Here is a 23,889-nt window from a genome sequence, read left to right on the forward strand (position 1 = left end):
AATTTTAAAGAGAGTATATCAGTCAACATTGTCAAAAGCTTTCTCCAAGTCTACAAATTCTAGAAATGTAGGTTTGCCTTTCCTTAATCTATCTTCTAAGATAAGTCGTAGGGTCAGTATTGCCTCACGTGTTCCAAGATTTCTAGGGAACCCAAACTGATCTTCCCCGAGGTCGGCTTCTATCAGTTTTTCCATCTGTCTGTAAAGAATTCGTGTTAGTATTTTGCAGCTGTGACTTATTAAACTGATAGTTCGGTAATTTTCACATCTGTCAGAACCTGCTTTCTTTGGGATTGGAATTATTATATTCTTCTTGAAGTCTGAGGGTATTTCGCCTGTCTCACCAAATGGTAGAGTTTTGTCAGGGCTGCCTCTCCCAAGGCTGTCAGTAGTTCTAATGGCATGTTGTCTTCTCCCGGGGCCTTGTTTCAACATAGGTCTTCCACTGCTCGGTGAAACTCTCCACGCAGCATCATATCTCCCATTTCATCTTCATCTACATCCTCTTCCATTTCCATAATATTGTCCTCAAGTACACCGTCCTTGTATAGACCCTCTATATACTCCTTCCACCTTTCTGCTTTCCCTTCTTTGCTTAGAACTGGGTTTCCATCTGAGCTCTTGATATTAATACACGTGGTTATCTTTTCTCCAAAGGTCTCTAATTTTTATGTAGGCAGTATCTATATTACGCCTAGTGATATACGCCTCTACATCCTTACATTTGTCCTCTAGCCATCCCTGCTTAGCCATTTTGCACTTCCTGTTGATCTCATTTTTGAGATGTCTGTATTCCTTTCTGCCTGCTTCTCAAATATGTTGATCTTTTTCACGCGTGTTACACTTTAAGATACATCACACAAATGTGCCAGTAAAATGTTTAGGAACGATGTAAACGTCTGATCTTCTGGGCTCGAAATTCTTCTAAATGGTCGTACTCAAAGAGTTGATTTTCAAATGAGAGTCAAAAACGCTTTGTTATTTCAGAAATTCATTGTACATTCTCGCACGTAGTTCATCGTACGTAAAAGGAAATTTACTTTGAAAGTAACGCTTTTCAAACAACCATTCGGAATATTTTCCCGCGATCTGTTAAAAATAGATTCGTTTCAGCACTTGCCAGAGAGCGCCGGATAACAGGTGTCACCGCGCTTGAAATCTGAAACTAATAACATATTTTAGCCTTCCGTAATCATGCGAACATATTTTAATTCATTTGATAGCTCCTGGCCCAAAAATCCGTTTTATCATCATTTAACACGAGAGCAATAAATGAAGAGGAAACAACAAAACACTGAACGTAAACAACTCTCCACAACAACTCAGACTGCTCTGTGCATCAGTCCCGGATTTACTATATTTCCGAACTGGGGTAATATTAGGTAGTGGTCCCCAGCCACACTTCTGTAACCACAAGTGGGAGAAGGTACTACTCATACACAACTCAACTGTGCATGCACAACAGCCCGCCCGCAATTGCTCAAAGGAATCTAATTTAAACAGTTGTCACGTCACGCTCATCGGAGGCAATTTGTTGTTATGAAGCATTGTATAGTCTTCCTGAAGTCTTTGGCAAAAGCTTGTATGAGCACTGTGTTTTGTTGTTGTATATGGCGCATTTCCTTTTCAACTTAAGTTTTATTTTCGTTTTTTTCTCTCTCGTTTTGTTGCTGCAGTATTATTCTGCAGTAACAGGATACAGTAACCTCCTTTGTTAGAGTATTGGTTCTTCAAAGTCAAACTCACAAAAATTTAACTGAAAACTAAAACAAAGAAAAATTTCCAGAATTCAAAACAATTCCCGGGTTTTTCCCAGTTTTCTCCAGGATGAAAAAATTCCCGGGTTTTTCCCGGATCTCCTGGGTCGTATACACCCTGTTGTACATCTATAATTTGACAATATGTCGGCACAAACACTTTCTGCCTCAAAGACATGCAGTGCCGGAAGTTAATGGAAAGTACAAAAATTCTTGGCACTTATAAAACATGAGAGTAATAGTGAAAGTTTTTAGAAATTAGACATGAAATATTAATTAAAATAATACAACAAAAATGTGAGTAGTATTTCATGCATTTACCTTCAAATCTGACTGGGTCATATCTTTAAAACAACTGGGTGCAAGTGGTGCAGATTTTTGAAGGATTGCTCGCATAGCAGCTGTTACAGCTTCCATCAATGCAGTGTCATTGGAATCTGAAGGAAACAAGAATCATCAACATATACACACTGGTTCAACTGAAACTTTTAGAGATACCCAAGGCACACTATTGGCAGCAATCTGAGAGTGTTAAATGAACAGAAATCTATTTCTGGTCTAGCCCGACCAAGTGAAGCACATGCCTGAGAGACAACAGAATAACTGTAATATTTTTTTTTTTTTTTTTTTTTTTTACTATTTCGGAATTTGAGTGAGCAACTGTCCTTACACACTAACAAGCCAACATATTATTAGCACCTGTTTGATAGCACGTTCAGCCACCTACGGAATGCAACACAGCGGTTATTCTGGATGGCATGGTTTGATAAGTTCTAGGTATATTTACAGATGTATGTAGCGCCAGATATCTACACAGAAGTCACGCAATTTTTATGGTAGCATGGTAGTGTCTTCAGTGTTCCATCAGAATCAGATCAGGTGAACTTTGTAGATAAGAAAACAAAGAGAATTCACAACCATGTTTCTCACAGAACTGTAGCATGATTATGGCTTTCTGACGAGGACTGTTAGCCTGCTGGAAGATGCCTTCCTTGTCAGGAAAGGTGAGAAAGAATGCAGATGGTCTGCAATAATGTTCACATAGTTCACAGCTGTCACTATGCCTTCGATTACTGCCACAGGTCCCAGGAAGCACAGGTGCATTCCTATTCTTTGGGAATTAAAAAATTTCTTCAGTTTCCTTCTTGCTCATTTTCTGTAGTTTTATGTAATGTAATAAAATCAGAACATCAGCTTTTAAAAGTTCTGCATACTTTGCTCAGCTTAGTAGATCATTAATAGTTTCACTTAATCACATAAAATACACTAGTAAGGCAAAAAATTATGACCGCTGCCCACTGAAATGTTGGATGCCGTCTGGCAGCATTGCAGGCATGTGTTGTGGTAACAAAGGTATGTAAGCAGAGCAGACATGGAAGGGGATCACCCTAGCGAAGACTGGGTCGCAAAAAGGGAAATCCATCGAGATAAAAGACTTTGACAAAGGGCAGATTACTATTACGCAGAGCCTGTGAATACGTATCTCTAAAATGGTGAAGCTGGTTGAATATTTACGTACTAATGTCGTGAGCATCTATGGAAAGAGGTAGGAGGAAAGTGAAACCACCACTAGGCACTAAATCGTTGGAAAGCCACAACTCTTTGCAGAATGTAAAGTAGGATAGATGGTGATCTGTGGCACCTCTGCCAAAACAACACAATGCTAGTGCACGTCCAAGTGTTTTGGAGCACACCGTTCATAGTACATTGTTGAAGATGGAGCTCAGCAGCAGACCACCCCTGTGTGTTCATAAGTTGACTCAACGACATTATCAATTACGGCTGTAATGAGCACGGGACCATTGGGATTTGACCATCAATGAATGGAAACATGTCAGCTCTCCGGGTGAATCACATTTTTACTATACCATGTCGATGGTCATCTCCACAAATGTGGGCTGGTGGGAGCACTATTATGCTATGTGAGGCATTGTTCTGCACTTGCATGGGATCTGTGGTATTAATCGAAGGCACATACTGGCAGCTATGAGCCACGTGCATCCCTTCATGCTTCATCTTCCCCGTTGGTGATGTCATCTTTCAACAGTATTCCTGTCAGCATCTTTGAGCCAAAATCATGCTACAAGTGGTTTCGGGAGCACTATAGTGAACTAACATTGATGTCTCAATGACCAAATTCAGGTAATGTCAATCCTATGGATCCATCTGGGTTCCATCATCGTGTACACAAATGACCTGAGCATAGACATCTAATGCCACATAGCTCCACAAATTACCAGCTCCACAAATTATGAACAAACTGTCGGGTCACTGATATGTAGAATCAGTGATATATTTCGTTCCAAAGATGGACAAATAAGCTATTAAGCAGATGGTCAATGTTTTGGCTCATCAGTGCATTTAACATCCTGAGAACCCGTCTTCTGTCCTGATACTTTTTGTTCTGACAGTTACCTACTCTCTTCATGTAATGGTTTGTTTTAGCATATCCAATAAAACTGATTGTTAAAAAAAAGTGTTAAGTATATTTTAATTTTGAACATATCATATCAAATCACAATTATTTACATTATAGGGAAAAAGAGAAAGAAAAGGAATTTTATGTTAAACCTATTAAGGGGACCACAAATGTTTCATCGCTCCGTAGAAACAAGAGAAAGAAAAGGAATTTTATGTTAAACCTATTAAGGGGACCACACTGTTGTTCAGGTTAAAAAAAAAAGTTTCCAGTTTTCATCATATTTCGATAGATTAAGGTTTTATTTAAGTACTCTGAAAAGGATTTTGCTGAAAAAAATTTTTCGAGCATTTCAACAGCATTTTCCTACCATGTGTGTTTATGTGCCACACCCACCTTTCTGCATATATTTTAGATCTTTATATCCCCTACATTGCACGTTAGGGATTTTTTTTTACTCCCGAGTGTATTGGCTATCCTTGGAATGCAACGGTCAGTATTCTTTTATTTCTGCTGTTTGTAAACAATACACTTTCAAACATGTGGTTAGTTTTGTTCAAGTGTGATAGTGAGTAGTAGTTATACTTACATTTTCACTGCTTGTTTACATGTGTTTTGTTGTGTTTACTGAAGATGACAAAACGTAAAGGCATTTTCAAGAAACGACCATTTAGAGGAAACAAGTTTAGAAAGCTTTCTGTACAAGAGATTATGTCGCCTGGCAATGATGTTTCTAATTGTAATTCTTCAAGAAGTGCATCATCAAAGAAGCTCTCACCATTTCAAAAGTGTTACAATGAATTTACTGTAAGTGACAATGGGTGCAGTAACATTATTATAAATTTGAGAATATTATCAGCTGTAATTTCTAAATTTGTGCAATGTAGACAGTGTGGTGAGTCACAGAATGTGAAAATTTGTGAGAGTGCCAGTGGGAGAAAAGGCCTAGCAATTGCTTTGGATTTAATTTGCATTAAATGCTCAGCTGTGATTTCATTTATGAGTTCTTCAAAACCAGATGCAAGTGGCCCTTATGAAATCAATATAGATTAGTTTGTGCCTTACGATCCATTGGCAAGGGCATGGCTGCACGTAGAACATTTTGTTCGGAGATGAACTTACATCAACCACCAAATAAATTTGAAAAACTGACTGCGATATTAGAGAAAGCTGTATGTGAGGTCAGTGAGGAAAGTATGAAACTGGTTGCTAGGGAAACAGTGGAAGAAAACTGTGGATGTTCGGATATTGCAGTTGCACTTGATGGAAGTTGGCAGAAAAGAGGACATACTTCTCTGAATGGAGTAGTGACTGCCCCGAGTGTAGACACCGGTAGAGTGTTAGATGTGGAGATAATGTCTAAATATTGCAAATGTTGTAAAGTCAATGAACAAAGAACACAACTGTGTGGCTAATTTTAGAGGAACAAGTGGTGGTATGGATGTTCATGGAGTAAAACAAATGTTTCATCGCTCCGTAGAAACAAGACGCGTACGGTACACCAGGTATTTGGGCGATGGTGACAGTAAGGCATATAACAATGTGGTGAACTCTGAGCCATATGGAGATGCCATTATTAGCAAAATAGAATGTGTAGGCCATGTTCATGTTCAGAAACGTTTTGCAACAAGGCTGAGAAAGCTAACTGTTGATATGAGAGGAAAACAATTAGAAGATGGAAAATTGTTGACCAGACAGGGTCGGTTAACTAAAACTGAAATAGAAAACTTGCAGGTATACTAAGGGCGGGCAATTAGGAGAAATAAAGAAAATCTGGAGGCAATGAAGAGAGATGTTTGGGCCATATTCTTCCATAAGTCCTCTACTGATGATAAGCCATGTCATGGATTGTGTCCATCAGGAGAAAATTCATGGTGCAAAAACAATAGGGCTCAGGCAACTGGAGAATCTTACAGCATTCTCTTCCTGCTGCTGTTATTACAGCAATTAAACCTATTTTCAGAGACTTGGCTCATCCTGACCAAAGGAAATGTCTGCATGGGCAGACACAGAACCCAAATGAATGTTTCAACAGCACAATTTTGAACTGCCTTCCTAAAACTGTATTTGTAGGCATGCATACAATGAAACTAGGAGTTCATGATGGTGTTTTTACATTCAATTGTGGTAATATTGGAAAGTGTTGGGTACTGAAAAAGCTGGGAATTAATGCTGATGAAAATATGATCACTGGGCTGCAACATTGCGATAAAATGAGGATAGCCGATGCAGACAGGTCTGCATCTAATACGGCCAAGAAAGCAAGACAAACATCCAGGAAGGTGAAAAAGAAACTGGAAGACCTGCTAGAGGCCAAAGAAGCGCCATCATATGCAGCAGGACAGTATTAATTAATTTTCTTTAAAGTCAGTTTCCCACAAACTAAAACTTTCAGTACATATGCCCCATTATATCAGAAACCATCACAGATAAATGAATGAAATTTTCAGAGACTCTGCATAACATAAAAAGCCACCTCTGGTACTACATTCATTAATATTCCACCATTGCAAAGTTCACAAAAAAAAAATTCTGCATAAAACAATTAATATTTTTTGTTAATACATTTAAAAAGAAATATTTCTTAGAAACTATAAAAGGGATAAAGTAGATTTTAGTACAGTTGACTCTATTAGCATCACGTTGTTGTGGTCCTCAGTCCGGAGACTGGTTTTGATGCAGCTGTCCATGCTACTCTATCCTGTGCAAGCTTCTTCATCTCCCAGTACCTACTGCAACCTACATTCTTCTGAATCTGCTTAGTGTATTCATCTCTTGGTCTCCCTCTACGATTTTTACCCTCCACTCTGCCCTCCAATACTAAATTGGTGATCCCTTGATGCCTCCAGAACATGTCCTACCAACCGATCCCCTCTTCATCATGTAACATACAGTAAAAATAATAAGGTCCTGCATCAAATAGTTTTTCAGAAATGGGTCAAATACTTGCCTAAATTAACATGGGTTAGATAGGCAGGGTGTGGTCCCTTTAATGAAAAAATAACTCGCCAATCATATACTTGACAGTTTTCAAATGGATGCAGCGTTTGAATTTCAAATTTCTCTTCTGTGACTACATGTCTGGAATCTAATATAGACACCACCACAACACAAGATATTTGAAAATGTTCACATTTCCTGCACGCAAGGAAAGCTGGTTTGTCACTACATTATGTAGGGATTTTAAATTCTTCAGAATATCTACATGACTGAGGCCTGTCAGTTCAGGTATACGTAACACCCTTTGCATGTCAACTTTAATAGAGTAAATCACCATCATCCTATGGCTAAAACAAGAATATAATGAACATAGACTGTTTTCAAAATCTGGCCATAAGCTAATTTTGTTGGTGTGACCCACTGAGTTACAGTATTTCCTTCATTTCTGTCTGAAATATTTATCTTCTCACATTTCTCAAAAGTTTTCTGGTTTGATTTCAAAAGTCCCTTTCACACAATAGTGAAGCTTTTAACTTTAAATAGAAGTTGCAGTTTTATGAGGTGATGTCACATTTCCCCCCTTTTTTGTTCAAGTCTTACTGAAAACAGTGTGCTTTTAGAGATATTTAATGTGGTGCATCAAATGAACTACACATTTTCAATGTACGAAGGTATAAACATGAAAACCACCAGATACGGCATTTTTCGGTTAAAAAGCACATAAACAAACACTGTGCATGCTCAGTTCTTAATATTACCTAATCACAGTACAGGACATTTTTGTCATGCAAACATGTTTGTGAAGGTAAAACAGAATATCAAGAACATTTATTTCAATATCTATTCAATTGTTTTGAGAATGAAACTTGTCACAGCCTAATCTGTTGCACAGTCTGAAGTCTAGTTTAAGTTGAAAGTTGGCAGTTTAGTTGAGAGTTGGTAGACCCAATGATACAGTTCCATAAGACCATCATACTACTTGTACAGTATATTTTAATTTCTTCATTTGAAGTACATTAGTGTTCTTGACAAGAGCTGCTGATAAAATTTCTTTAGTTAACAACTAGTTTCAGTCCACAGGTAATCATGAGATGTTATTCAAAAATTTATGAGCAGTGGTGGACCACATTCTGAAAATATATTTTAACTTCTTCAGTTTGTCATATGTGAACAGAGTGACTTGATTTTGCCATCATAAATCCTGTGCTGCGATTGGATGATAGAAGTGAACTGAGCAGATGCCATGTTGATTTACATGTTTGCAAAGATAAAGTGCCATCTTCAGTAGCTTTTGTATTTATACTTGGGCAGCCTATTATGAAAATACACGGTTTAATTTATGCAAAACATTAAAGATCTCTCACGAATGCATCATTTTTGTTACAAAATGGTGTGTAAAAGTGTTGGGAAATGTGATATTGGTGACTAAAACTGTTGACAGAAAAGAATTTGTTGAATGTAGGGTATTTTAATTTGATTCGGATGAAACTCCATACTTATTTACCAGGAAAATGGGCTGAAATTTTAAAATTATACGTGTACATGAACCACCTTGAGAAGAGTCGCTACCAAATTTCAACATTCAATAACTATGTTACCAATACAGGGTGTATACGCGGACAAGGAGAAAAAATTCCTGGATTTTTGCCAGATCTTCCAGTTAAAAATACATTTTCTCCTGCATGAAAAATGCTTTTGCCATGTTAATTGACAGTATACTTTCCCTCGGAACTGTAAAACTTATCCTTTGATAGGATATGGTTTTATACAGCAGCATAGAATTTCCCGGCCCTTTACAAAACGATACTCGGGGGAAAAAAACATGTTTTGGAAAGAGCTTTGATGTGCAGCAACATGTACGCTACATATTTTCATATTACGAAAGTATAAATTCGAATTCCACCAACAGGTAAAGTTAATGGTTTAAATTAATATACAGTGTTGCTACAAGAAAAGCAAAGCTTTTGCATATAATATTTGTCTTGAAGATTAAATCTCTGATCTTCTGGGCTCGAAATTCTTCTAAATGGCTTGTTATCAAAGAGATGATTTTTAGAAGAGACCAAACACACTGTGATTTAAGAAATCCATCGTACATTCTCGCACATAGTTCATCTTGCGTAAAAGGAAATTTCATCTCGCGTAAAAGGAAATTTATTTTGAAAATAACGATTTCCTAACAACAATTCGCAATATTTTCCCATTACCTGTTACAAATAGGTTCATTTCAGCAGTTGTCAGAGAACGCCAGATACGAGGCATCACCGCACTTGTGCAGCTACAGTGATGTAGGAAGCCCGTATGTTCGTACTTTTAAGACGTTAAAAGATCTTACATTATGTTATAAAAGAAACAAGACATCAGAGGATACTCCAAGAGCATCAGAATTTCGTGAACCATTCTAAAATGCATAGTTCGCCTTACAGTGCACATTTAAATGGCTTTGAGCTCTATGGGACTTAACATCTGAGGTTATCAGTCCCCTAGAACTTAGAACTGCTTAAAACTAACTAACCTAAGGTCACCACATACATCCATGCCCGAGGCAGGATTCCAACCTGCGACTGAAGCGGTCGCGCAGTTCCAGACTGAAGCGCCTAGAACCTCTTGTGCCAGTGCACTTTTGTATGTCCAGATTGTCAATGATGTAGGCCTCGACCAGATATGAAGCTTTTCAGTGTGGTTTTTGGGACGTAAATTTTCTTGGAGTACCAGTACTGTATTATCTCATGTTTGGTTCTTTATTATGGCATAATGCCATACGTGCTAGAAGATGAAAACATGCACCTGAAATGCAGCAAACAGTTGAAACTAGCCAATAGTGTGGAATAAATAGACCGCCTCAGCAGGAAAGCTTAATAAAAGCCACATTTAATAATCAAACCGACAAAAATAACTTCATTGTTCTGCAAGGCGATTAATGCTTGACTGTCAAAAAGGTGGAAATAAAATAAAATCTGAAACTAGTAACACAGTTTACCCTTCCCTAATTATGTGAATGTATTTGAATTCACTTGATAGCTCCCAGCCACAGAAATCCATCTTATTTTCATTTGACGTGGGAGCAGTAAACGAAGAGGAAACAGAAGAATCACTAAATGTAAAAATGGGTCATGGAGAGACTAACACCCCCCCCCTCCCCCCAACTATAGCTCAGACTGCTCTGCGCATCAGAACGTAAAAAACAGACTTTTCAAAATTAAGTTCACTTTGTAGCGCACATCTTTCTGAAGAGTCTGATACATAAAAGATTTATCTTTGAGGAAATGTAAGAAATGTTATTTGGTCTTGAGTGTGCAGTGAGGGGCCACCCATCATCAAACAACATTGTTATACTGCATGTCACTGTATTTCGCTCTGTGGAACTCAGACGTGTATATTTTGTAATGGATGCCATCAAACTATTTCAGGACAGTGGAAATTAAAATGTCCTGTAGTGCCTCTCCTGCTCCCAGTCAGCTGGTTTGACATCCTGCCCTCTTTATTTATTTACCGGGAAAAAAAAAAAAAAAAAAAAAAAAAAAAAAAAAAAAAGAAAAACTCACAATTAATACTGGATAGGATTATTTGTAACCAGGAGAACAAGAACTCTTCAGAAAAACTGGACACTTTATTGCCTATTAGCTAATAACTTGCTTTTCTCTGTGACATAAAATTAAATATAGGACACCTAAAGCCAGTAAAGACAAGAGACAGGCAAGACAGTACATGTTTCCTAGCGATTTTTCTCTCTAATCTTGCTACAGCTTTACACGGCGTGCTTTCCTTTCTGTGAAAGGGCTATTACCTTAACAAAGTTCGTCAAACGTTTTGCTACATGAAAAATTTAAATGACATTGTCTAATATTGAAAAAGCTGTTAATACAAATAGTACCCAAGACTGTGTGGTTTCTTGATCTGATTAAGTCTTAAAAATGGAGAAAACAAAATAGGCCTTTCTAATATTTCAGCAATTGTAACACACGCCAAATAAGCGAGACTGTTTTGGCAATAATGATCATTTTTATAATACGTCAGAACATAATTCACGAAGTACCAATACGAAATACCTATTTGGCCTACTACAAGCAAAAAGCTTTACATTAGGAAACAGTTTCACATTTCATTCATACACTCCAGTTTCTCATGCACGAGACCGAAAAGTAGTAGAACGAAATTTTTGTGTAAATCTTCATATTCTTCCATAATTTGTGATGTCCCCGTTTCTTCTCCTTTCTCGTTCTAACAAACAGTCTTGTCATCACTAACTCTGTAACTATTCCTACCACTGTCAAAACTCATTCTCCAGTTAACTTCACTAACCCTGCCACAATCACTGGTTTAGTTATCCAGTGATTATTCTCCGGTTAGGTGTACAATGCCTTTTCCACACTACTCCCAGAATGGAACTTAAGCGGCTGCTAGCCGGGGACTACAACTTGCCCTGTCTCATGCAGCGATCTGGCCAAAAAATTTCTGTCAAAATTTCACATTCTTGGATATACCGAGAAGATAATACGTAATCTTTCTTACCTGTTAGTCGTTTATATTCACTCTGGTAGTCTGAATCTTTGGATTTCGCTAGTAATTATAACAACGATGAACATTCACAAACCGAATCAACCACATAAACAAGCAGCACTTGGCATTCACCGGTTCGGCTTTATTCCGCTCAGCTCGTATAGCCTCGTTCCGTTTTGTATGCAGGAAAGTTTATTTCCAGATGTGACGAGGATTCCCCTGGCAGAGACATCACGTACCCTACGCACGCATTCAAAAATCAACTTATAATAATTCAGAAATAAACTTAGAACATGTTCAAAAACCAGTAAGAGTGTGTTTCAAAATCATATGAATAATCGATATACCGACGTGCGCTGGATGCTTGCCCCCTCCCCCGGAAATTGCCGCCTGGTTCAGATACCATGGTTTGCCCTCACTCCCCACAAGATCCGAGCCTGCTGCACATGCGTGAATCTGGCAGCTTGGGCGCGCCAGTAAAATTTTTTCCGGGTACCATGTGGCTACTACTGCTGCTTGCACAGCCAACAGCCACATTTCTGTACCCAGAAGTGGGGGAAGGTACCATTCATATGCGACTCAACCGTGCGTGTACATGAGCCTGCTCGTAACTGATTAAATGAGTCTAACGTAAACAGTTGTGACGTCACACTCATCGAAGGCAATTTGTTGTTATGAAGCATTGCATAGTCTTCCGAAAGCCTTTGACACATTTTGCTGTTGGCAGACCCTTGTACGAGCACTGTGTTATTTTATATGGCGCATTTCCTTTGCAATTTAAGTTTTATTTTCGTTTTTTTCCTCTCGTTCTTGTTTTAATGCTGCAGTATTATTCTGCAGTAGTGGGATACAGTAATATCCTTTGTTAGAGTAAATTACAAAAATTTAACTGAAAACTAAAACAATGAAAAATTTCCGGATCTCTCGGTTGTCCCAGGTCGTATACACCCTGCAATATTTGTAAACTGCTCCCTCATATTTATAACTTTTTACAAGGGAACAGGAAAAATATAAAATGTTGCAGCATTTCATAGAAACTCCAAATACCATGTTACATATTGAAAACTAGCAATTTTGCAAAATCATTCATGTGAAATTTTGCTGTTCCTATATATATTTCACTGAAGAGCTCCAACAGGATTCAGATGAATAACAACGGACACAGTGTTGCAATCTCACATGTTCCACACACAGGAGGATCCCCTCTTTTGTGGGTCTATGGAATGAATAATTAATCTAATCACTAATCTAAATGTAATTCGATGTAATATCATCTGACAAGAGTCTCCAAATTTTCAGAATATTAGAGTGTCATATGACTCTACATTGCCGTTTCCCATAATGAGTAACACACCTTATTGAAACAATTGAGAATACTTCAAGACATATTGCATGAGGAGAAATTGTGTGTTCAAGTGTTCATCTAAAGGTTTACTTCAAGACATTACTACCGTGATTGGCATCATCTCACTGTGGCATGTATGTCTGTTATTGAAGCACAGAATATAAAAAATGTGATCTTTAGCCATGTTCCAAGTGTGGTAACACTACTACTACTACCACCACCAAACAGACTGGGAATTCTGCAGAATCATGCTAAGTGAAAATGAATTATGTTACTTTTACCAAATAATAACTTGAATATAATTTTACCACAAAAAATACTTTATCCACAATAAAGGAGGCATGAACTACAGAACAACAAAGTCTTATCAATGCCTTCTGAATTATACATTTCAATGCCTACTTTCAGTAATATTAATATTTCACAACTACATGAGTCCATATATAATCATAAGATTATGAATTGCACATACCTTCTCTGAGTGCTGCAATGTCTACCCACATTTTGTAAAGACCTTTTTCACCTTCAAAATCTGATACATCAAGGCAGGTTAGAAGATTATTTAAACATAGAAGTGCTCGGCACCTCACCACTTTGGCTCTGAAATCAGAAATGGATGAATAAATAACTAATGTTTTTTATAAACTATGGGAGGGATGTTGACAAGATGAAAAGAGGAAAAATAGTGACATTCTTGTAACCCAGATTGAGTCAATGTGCAACTGACTCTACAGTTAGTCATTACCCACAGCAGGCCCCACGTCATATGGACTAACCACCGGATCTGTGTATTCTACTGCACTCCTGACGAAGGTCATCTGCTGCTAAGCCAAGAACACTGCTGAAATCAACAGTGTATCACAGCCACTGATTATGGACAGAATATTCTACGCTGGTGACAACTACGACTTTCTGGAAATTTCTTAGTGTATTAATCTACTCACGTTGATGACTCAGCTAGACTACTTTTGCTCAGTGCACAATGTAATGTTTGTTTCCCCGTGCTTTTATCAATAACTGCTTTATTGTTACACGGAGGCCCCAAATTAGCTAATTCTACAGATTATACAATAACTCACTTCACTATAAAATCAATGTTTCAAATTTATCTCTAACTACAATCTATATTATTGCTTTTCATTTTAAAGAAAATTGCAAAACACCTCACCTCCACAAATTATTCGCAGAAATCTTTTAGAATGAGTAAACCTTAACATGAAAAATGATCAGCTCTCTCAACACAAGGCAGAGCAATTGCTCAATGCTTTTAAGCAGTGAAAGAATCTACCATGTGATTCTATCAGTACAAAGTTCTTTTATATGCATTAATTGTCACATGGAAGGTAGTAATGTACAATTTGACATTAGAGATAAGATCATATCCTCAAATCTGACAATAAATTAAAATATACAACCGAAAATAAACTATTAAGCTGAATGGTGAGCAGATCCCTTCTGCAGTTTTTCAGATAAGGCTAGGCTAAAATTAATGACAAAAGAAGAAATTACTGCAGAGAGCATTTCCCACTGGTCAAATGTAATTTGCACGATTTGTGGCTGGCTAGATTTTTGTGACATCAAAAATCAAGTACTCGCACATAGTAAAAAGTTCGTCAGTTGTAGTTATGTAAGATGAATTGGACTACAGGGTGTGGTGCAGGAACTTCCTTATTTAAAAAATAATAAATCAGAAAGTATTAGAGACATCAATTTAATTCTTTTTTCTTTACAAATAGTAACATCTAATGTTTTGTCCCGTTAAGTTTTGAAAATGGTATCTTGAAGGTGGCCTCCGTTCTGCTCAATGCATTTGGAGAGTCAAAATTGGAAGTTTTGGCCCACTTTTACCAACATGTCTCTGTGGATGTTGGCAGTAGCAACACGAATATTGTTCCATAGCTCAGCCAGAGTCTGCAGGCGATTGGTATGCACCAAGAATTTGAGACAGCCCCATAAGAAAAAGTTGCATGGCATTAAATATAGTGAGCATGCTCGCCACTGGAGATCGCCTCCCAAAGAGATGAGACGATAGGGGTAGTGTTCGCCCGACATGGTAATCAATGTTCGTGCCGTGTGAGCTGTGGCGCCATCTTGTTGGAACCAGACGTCGTGCACATCCATTTCTTCAAGTTCTGGAAGAAAAAGTTGTTCAATCATCTGAACATAATGCTCAGAAGTGACTGTCACTGCCTTATCATTCTCTTTGAAAAACCATGGGCCAGTAATACCAACTTTAGATAGTGCACACCAAACAGTCACATGTTCTGTATGCAGGGGCTGCTCATGAAGTTCTTGGGGGTTTCTACCACTCCAGTACCACATCTTTGGTTTATTTATGCAGCCCGACAAATGAAAATGGGCCTCATCACTGAAGAACACTAAGGCGTTATGAGGCGGCTCATCGATCAAGGCTTCATACGCATTTTTTCGTGAAACAAAATCACGTGTGTGAAGTGTGTGAACCACTGATAGTTTATACGGATGAAATTTCAACTCTTCATGAAGAATTTGAGTCACTGTGCATTCAAAAATAGCAAGGGCTGCTGCATGTTTGTGTGCAGATCACTTGGGGGAATTCAAAATCGACATCCTTAAGCTCTCACTTTTCAGGCATTCTGGTGGTTCTTAAAGGTCCTGGTTTCTTTTTCTGCACACTTCCAGTATCCATACATAAGGTGTCTACCCACAAAACAATTTATTTCCCATCAGGAATGTGACCTGCAGGCACGATGTTGAACTGTTTCCTGAATGCATGCCGAATTCCCATGACCAAATGCCCATTCGAAAGGTAGGCCGCAACGGCGAACACGCACTCCTCTCTTGCTCACTGCATAATCACTACTAAACTAACTTTTTCTAAGAATTAAGCCTCGCACTTTTTATTGCACTGAAACGCAAACAACGAGTAACAACAATGAGTAACAGCCACTGTGTGCCGCGTGTTTCAAATAAGGAAGTTCCCGTGCCACACCCTTATGTGAGTAGTCACAATAAAAAAAATATAAGGGCCAATCAAACTGTTTCCATTTGAAGACCTTGCTGCAGCACATATACAATGTAGTGCAACTGTGATGTGGATACACAAGCTCCGACATTCAAGCTGTGGATTAGTGTGGCGTGTGTGTCTTTCCAACGACCGTGCAGTACATGTAAAAACTTTAACTGTGGTGGTGTCATTACTGAATGCATCCAAACAGGACCAACATGCTGTTATTCTCTTCTTGGCTGCCAAAACACAAACTCTGGTAGGTATCCATCACAGAATGAAGAATTGTGTATGAGGGAAGCATGTCTGTTGAAAACCACCATTGCTGAATGGTGCACTAAGGGGGTGCTGCTTTCTAACTACACATGTCCCCATATTGCAAATGTCAAAACAGAAATTACACCAACTCACGTGGGAGACACTATCACCTGCCCTATAGTCCTGACCTCTCCTCATGCAATTAACATGCTTTTGGTCCACTACAAAAGGCCTTGAAATGTCAATGAATCCTGTCACATGGGGACATTCATGGCAGGCAGTTACAGACTTCTTCATGCAGCATGACACGGTTTTTTACCAAACACATATCTTCAACCTGGTGGGTTGGTGAGAGGATTATCTCAATGCTCTTGGCTACTTTGCCTGATTGGCATACCAATTCTGGACTGTATGACCTTCAAACAGGAACTTTTTGATTGCTCCTTATAAATTAAAAAAAAAAAAAGTAACTAAAACTGAACAATTAGAAAAATGTGTCTACTAAAAGAAGAAGAATACCTTCCTAACCAATTAGTTTAAATAGTGGCCCTCATAACTGGTGAACAGAAAAATACAGTTCAGAATCTTCTCCACGTTTTTATTGACAAGTTGCTAGTTGCCTTCTTGTCAGTATAAAACAATCTCAAAGACAGTGAGTATAATTTGGCAGATGCTCCAACTGACTAGGAAATTAATCAGATGCAAAGACCATTCACCCTGCATATTTCATAAGCAGAAATATGCTTCTTTCACCAACTGAAACTTAAGGTTTCTCCCTCTCATCAATTCATTAGGCTCCAGCTTCGCAATGCTGAAACTGATTGATTGGACATGGTGCAATCTGCCAAATTTGTTCTAACAAGCCTGCTTGGTTGTGCATTTTTGTCCCAACACCACCAGCTTACACATGGCTCTGACAGGAAAGATCTCTTCTCCTACTGCCAGTGGACAAAAATTTTATCATCGGCTATTTTATTTTTTATGACTATATTAAAGCAAAACCAGACTTTCAGACAAATTTTAAACTTGTGCAACGTGTCAACCGTTCATTGCCATCAGCTCCCAATTGCATTCATTTTGCAAATATATCAATATGTTGTTGTATTGTTCATCCAAAATTTTATTTGATGGAGCTCACCATGTCAGTCTATCTTGTGCACGTCTCATCACCTCTGCGTACCTAAAGCAACTTATGTCCATATGAACCTGCTTACTATAGTCAATCCTTGGTCTCGTCTTACAATTTTTAACCACTGCACTTCCCTCAATTAGCAAAGTGACTTAATTGATGGGTTAAGCTGTCCCTTATCAACCAATACATTATTTTAGTCGAGTTGTGCCATAAATTGCTTTACTTTCCAATTGAATTCAGTAGCTCTTCATTAGTTATTCAATCAATCTATCTATCTAATCTTCAGTAACATTATATTTCAAAATCTTTTACTTCTCCTTGTCTGTACTGTTTAATGTCCATGTTTCACTTCCGTACAACGCTCCACTTACACAAGCTCTCAGTAACGATTTTCTAATAATTAGCTTGTCATCAGATGTTAAAATATGTTTGGCTATTGCCAGTTATTTTACTGCCCAAGTACGAAAACTTATCTACTATTTGATGTCTCATTTGCCTTTTGAATTCCCTCAGCATTGCCCGATTTAATTCAACTACACTCAGTTTACCTTTAGTTTCACCTCTGCTGATGTTGATCTCGAAACCTATTTACAAGACACCATTCAGCCGACATTTCAAGTTATTTTTTGTCTCAGACAAAACTACAATGTTTTCAGCAAACCCTAAAGTTTTTTATTTATACTCTCTGAACTTCAAATCTCTTTCAATATTTCTCTTTGGCTTCCTTTACTGTTTGCTGAATACACGGAATGATTTACAACCCATGGGACAATCAAGGATAATAATAGTATTTTATTTCCCTGTAATGCAATTATCAAGAAAAGTGTTTCTGTATCTATTCTGCTTACTTTTAGGCATTCTAAACATGGATTTAAATGTTATCAGGACTATCACCAACCATCTTAATTCCTACTGTGTCAACTAATGGAACTCATAAACGGTCATCTCTATTTTTTTCCATTTTTGAATGTCCTTTTATATTATGATCTTAAGATGCAAAAAGGGCAAACTCTTCTTTGAGCTCATTTTGAATGTAAATACAAAACCACAATTGTCAGGCAACTATTTGATCCTCTCAGCAGATTACTGTGGCACTTCTTATGCAACACACCACAACATGTGTATTGTGAATTATGTCTACATTATCTGCAAGAATGGTGAAAACTTGTTTACAAATGTGGCAATAGCGATGCAATGAGGTACCTGTTGTAAATATTCAAAGTTTCAGTGTTTTCTTGCAGTAATTTACATACATTTTCAGGTGGGAAAGCAATTTTCATCCAGACTTTTTGCACCAACTGATGGTGCACTACTGCTTCATGAACCTGTAAATGACAAGAATTAATACAATATACTTGCAACACATTTAAGCAATAAAGTTACATACTCAAGACTCTCCACACAACATATCCTAAAAAAAATTACTGAAGTAAATGGACACTTATTTACTATTAGAAAAATCATAAGAGAAACAGCACAGCTAATTCATTATATAGAGATAACTGGGTTTCATGAACCTGAAACAGGAAACCAATTTGTGATACCGTGCACAGATTCGGACGATGCTGATACTGATGTGGAGATTTTTAGTGACACCAGTGAAGAAATCATCCTCATATAATCATCTGACACTGACTCAGCAAGCCATGGTGTGGAGGGGAAGTTCTAGCATGACATCAGCAAATATAACTGCATTGAACAAGATGCAGATGGCCAGACTGACTAATATCCCAGCATGGGTGTCTGCAGTCCTATCAACAACACTAGTGGCAGACCTAATGAAACTAGAGGATGATCACAGACGCTAATCAAAGCACACCTGCTGGACAATACATACGCTGACTCCACAGAGCTCCAGCAGTGATGTAACTTCTGTTTTATTACAACTTGGAAACTGTGTTAGTAGTAGCTCTTGCCATAAACTAACAGGGAGCAAATTGTCCCCTTTGGTGGCAGAAATTTTCAAACAAATTTCAGCTATTGCTTCAGCATCTCACTGCACAGCAAACAGATGGCAGAAAAGAGTAGTCTGCAGCAGATTTACAGTATCATCAGGAAATGGAAGCACTACAGCTATGAAGTATCACACTACAAGCTGTGTTCAACGTACTGAAAGACACTGTGTCAGTTATTATGGCATTCATTTCATTCAACAAAAACTTGGCTGAGTAAGCGTTTCATTTTCACAAACTTTCCAAGAACATTTCGAAGCTGTCATGGTAATAAATCCTTCTACACAATGTGCATTATTTTTGCCACAGTCACCTCAAAGGTAGTGCAATTGCTTAGGAAGGTGTGCCACCGCACTCCCCCCCTCCCCCCAAACAGTATAGCTATATGTTGCTATTTTTAAGTATCTGCAGTGTGTTAGCTGACACTGCAGTATGAGAATTGATGTAGTAACAGCTACGAGAGAATGGAACCAGTGTAGAAAGAAATTCAACCAATCTTATGCAGAGTGGATTAGCAATCTTCAGTCCTAACATTGTGTCGCAAGATTCAGAGTGAAAATTCCCCGTGTAAGGAATCCTATGCTGAGCCCTTATCTGAGATGATGTAATCCATTTAACTCATGAAAAAGACTGAAAGTACTAAGGAATACAAGTAAATGCAGCTTTTCCTGGATTTCAAAGAGCATTTGACACTAAAACTTGTTAACAAAAGTATGATAGTGTGAGGCATCAAATGTAAATGACTTGAGAATTACTTGGTCGGGAGGACATGGCATGTTATCTTGGTGGGGTAGTAATCAATACGTGTAGGAGGAATTCCAGGTGCCCAGCGGAATGTGTTGGGGCCCTTGCTGTTCACTTTTATGTTGATGACTGGCAAACAATTTTACTTAACCTCAGGCTTCCTGTAGGTGATTCAGTTATCTATAATATCAAAGAGTCACAATTGGAATCAGTCACTTAAGTTCAACAATTGGTAGGGATATGAAATTAAATGCTCACATATGATCAGTTGTAGGTAAAGGAGACAGGATACTGGGAAAATGCAATCAGTCTACAAAGAAGATTGCTTATGAATCACTCATATGAACCATCCCCCAATATTTCTCAAGTGTTTGGGATCCATACCAAATAAGACTAACAGGTGATATTGAATGTATGCAAGGATGTCAGCATCAACAGTCAGTGTGGAAGAGTCTCACGGCAATGGTGAAAAATTTGAACTGGTAGCTTGAAGATAAGACACTAACTATCGCATGAAAGCCTACTTACAAATTTGCAAGAATTTAAATTAAGTGTGGAATCTAAGAATATACTACAGTGTCCTAAATATTTCCATAGGGGTCGCAAAAACAAGTTTAGACTAATTATGGCGTGTAATGAAACACTAAAAGTAAATGGGTCTTGCTATTTCGACAGTGAAATAACTGACGATAATCAAGTACAGAACAAAGTTATAAAATGCAAGCTGGAAATAACAACAAAAGTATTACTGAAAAACAGAAATTTGTAAAGATGTAATTGTTATGAAGTCTTTTCTGATGGTATCTGTATGGAGTGCAGAGTTGCACAGAATGAAACATGGGACAATGAGCTGCGCAGACAAGAAGAGAATAGAAGCTTTTGAAATGTGGTGCTACAGAAGAACACTTACGATTAGATGGGTAGATCGTGTAACTGATGGAGATACTGAATATAATTTGGAAGCAAAGAAATTTGTGGCATAAATTAGCTAAATGAAAGGATCAAGTGATAGGACACATCCTGAGGCATCACTGGTGCTGTTAACACAACTACTGATATGTCAGTGATAGATCAGATGGAGTGGATTTGTCGAGTTCATAGAGTTTCACTGCTTAACTTTAACGTGTATTGTCTCATCTGCTAAGCAATGAAACTGCATCAATTTGACTAGTTACCTTGATCTGACCTGTCAGCAGTTCTGTTAACAGCATCTGTGGAGGTGAGGCAAGACAAGACTGCAGAGGAAACAAGTGCTATTACTTGGAGTGTATTTTTCCATTTCTTCCTGCTGTTTATTTTGTGGTGGGTCTTATACCAGCACTAGGGGGAAGTTGCATCCCTGGCCGATATAAAAAGGCAATATTTTGCCGACCCCAATATACTGCCAGATGAAAGTAGCATTACCTTTATCCTCTGTTCTCAGACTAATTTTTTGGTGTTCCGGATCCTTCCTTGCCACCTCCCTTTCAATCAGTGCACTTTTATATGCTGATTTTTTGTATAAAGCGAACACGCCTAATGCGGAAAGGCAAAGCAAATCTTAGAACATACTTAATAACTCATTGCATAATGCGGAAAAGAGTCTATACAGTACTACTGTATTACAGTTCATTAGTTATGCACGACTCTACAGAACACCTCTTAAGTGGCGCAAAAACAAAAAAAGAAGTCCAGCACAACATGGTGCTGCTGGTGTGGACATAAAACCCCACTGCTCTGTGCAACAACGAGTAAGTTACGCTCAGTGTCGGTACAGTACATCAAAGGAAATGGCTCGTTTGTCGGCTTTCTCGTTTTCCTCATAACTGACGCATGCTGGCGCATATAGGAACACTGTTGCGCATCTACCACCACACTGCTGCAATATGCACAGTGAAAGAGGTGGGCATTGTTCTGTTAAACAATGGTTTTACCCGGCAATGTCATTATTTTCTGCCAGTTTCAGTTGACTAGTAGCACTTACGAGATACAGTAACATGATGTCAAACAAACGATATGTGTCATTAATACTTAATGAAAAGATTAATGTAATCAAGGCAAGTGAGAAAGACAAACTCTCCGTGCGCGAAATTATGTTGCGTTTCAAATGTGGTAAAACACAATTTTATGAGACTTTAAGAAACAAGGATAAAATTTGGGATGAATGGGAACAGGCAATTGAAAAGAAAGGCGAAGAAGAACGGAAATGAAGAAATGAACGGAACAGTGTGGGGATGTTCGTAAGGGTGCGGGCAAAAAAACTTAACATTTATCTGGACCGATGTTGCAGAGGCTCTGAAAGTCACTAAAGAGCTTGGAATTACGGAGTTTAAGGCATCCACTGGATGGCTGGACAGTTTCAAAGTTAGGCACATCATCTTCTGGAATGAAATGTGTGGGGAAGGTAGCAACAGAATGGAAGACAATAATGTCCAAATTAATTGTGAATTATGACCTGAAAATCGCTAGCAATTCGAGGTAAAAAGTGCACCAGCAGAAAAATGTCCAAAGAAAGACTCACTGTACTGCTGTGCGGAAACATGTTAGGTGAAATGGAGAGGCCACTGGCAATTGGAAAGGCGGCAAAACCATGTTGTTTCAAAAACACACAGATGTCAGTAAGCTTCTAGTCACATGGTGAAGCAATAAAAAGGTGTGGATTGTGAGTGGTCTTATGGAAGAATGGCAGGGCTCTTTCAATGCCAAAATGAGAAAAGGAAATTGCCAAGTTCTCCTTTTCCTAGACAGTGCAACCTGCCAGCCAAAAGTAACGTTTCAAGTGTGAAATTGGCTTGGTTGCCTCCAGGTTCAACCAGCCTCACACAACCCATGGACCAGGGGTTATTTACACATTCCAGTGTCATCATAGGTGATTACTGATGCAATCTCTTATTCTTAGTGTTGAAGAAGCCAAAAGTGTGTTTGCTCTTGCATGGTCAGTTTCTGTCCTGGATGGCAGTAAATTGGATTGGCTTGACATTAAAGGAAATAAAACCCAAAACTGTCACAAACTGCTTCAACAAAGTGGGGTTTGGGGGTCAAGAACAAGATGTTTCTGTGGCCATAGAAGTTCAAGGAAATGCAGCAGCAATTGCTGAATTAATAAAAATGCAAAACATTTCATGTACTGCATGTGATTACACTTGAAGTGATGACTTTCTGTCAGCTCACTCCACTTTCACTTCAGCAACAGATTTAATAGAAATTCACAACCCAGAGGATGATGATGATGAAACAAAGGAAAAAGAAGAGGAGCAAAATGATGTTCCTGGAAAAATGAATAGGCCTGAAAAAGCCACTGCATGTGTAAACAATGATATGCAATTTGCGAAACACAAAAATTCTTGCAACTTGTTGGAACAATTGTATGGTGCAAAAAATTGCCTAGAAAAAACAGTTTTGAACAGGAAATTAAAACAAGTTTCCCTCCTTGATATGTGGCAAACAAAGTGAAATACAAAGCAAATAAACATGGAAATAATATGTATTTAAATACAATAATAAATGAATTTAAATTTCGGGTAAAAATATAGAAATGCCGTGTTGTTTATCAATTTGTGTTCTATTGTCCAATATATAGCAAATGAACATTTACTGATATGTATAATTAAAGATTTTTGCTGACTTTTGTGCACGATACCTGACAGACTTGAAGTATCCCAGTGAGTTTTGTGTAATCTGGAAACTTGTACAATTGAGAAAATTATTTTAGTCCCCGACAATTCAGTTTTGAGTTGACTATAGTTTTATTGTACTACTATTAAACGACTAAAAGAGACACTAGATGGATTAATGAATTGCTGGAATTTGAAATTAGATAGTACACTGTTGAATCTAAATTTCAAGATATCAACAATTGACCCTGGTGTCTATTACA

The 23,889-nt window shown here is 38.0% G+C and overlaps 1 protein-coding gene across 1 annotated transcript in view; it reads right to left on the reverse strand.

The window, feature by feature from the left end:
• LOC126253099 (HEAT repeat-containing protein 3) overlaps positions 1–23,889 on the reverse strand; it is a 329,591-nt gene that overhangs the window by 21,992 nt on the left and 283,710 nt on the right. Inside the window, exons 9-11 of the mRNA XM_049954206.1 lie at positions 18,541–18,662; positions 13,434–13,561; positions 2,079–2,194 (exon numbers count right to left, since the gene is read on the reverse strand). Coding sequence (XP_049810163.1) covers positions 2,079–2,194; positions 13,434–13,561; positions 18,541–18,662 — 366 coding nt within the window. The remainder of the gene's footprint in view (positions 1–2,078; positions 2,195–13,433; positions 13,562–18,540; positions 18,663–23,889) is intronic.

The sequence above is a fragment of the Schistocerca nitens genome, chromosome 4 (assembly GCF_023898315.1).
Source record: "Schistocerca nitens isolate TAMUIC-IGC-003100 chromosome 4, iqSchNite1.1, whole genome shotgun sequence".
NCBI lineage: Eukaryota > Metazoa > Arthropoda > Insecta > Orthoptera > Acrididae > Schistocerca > Schistocerca nitens.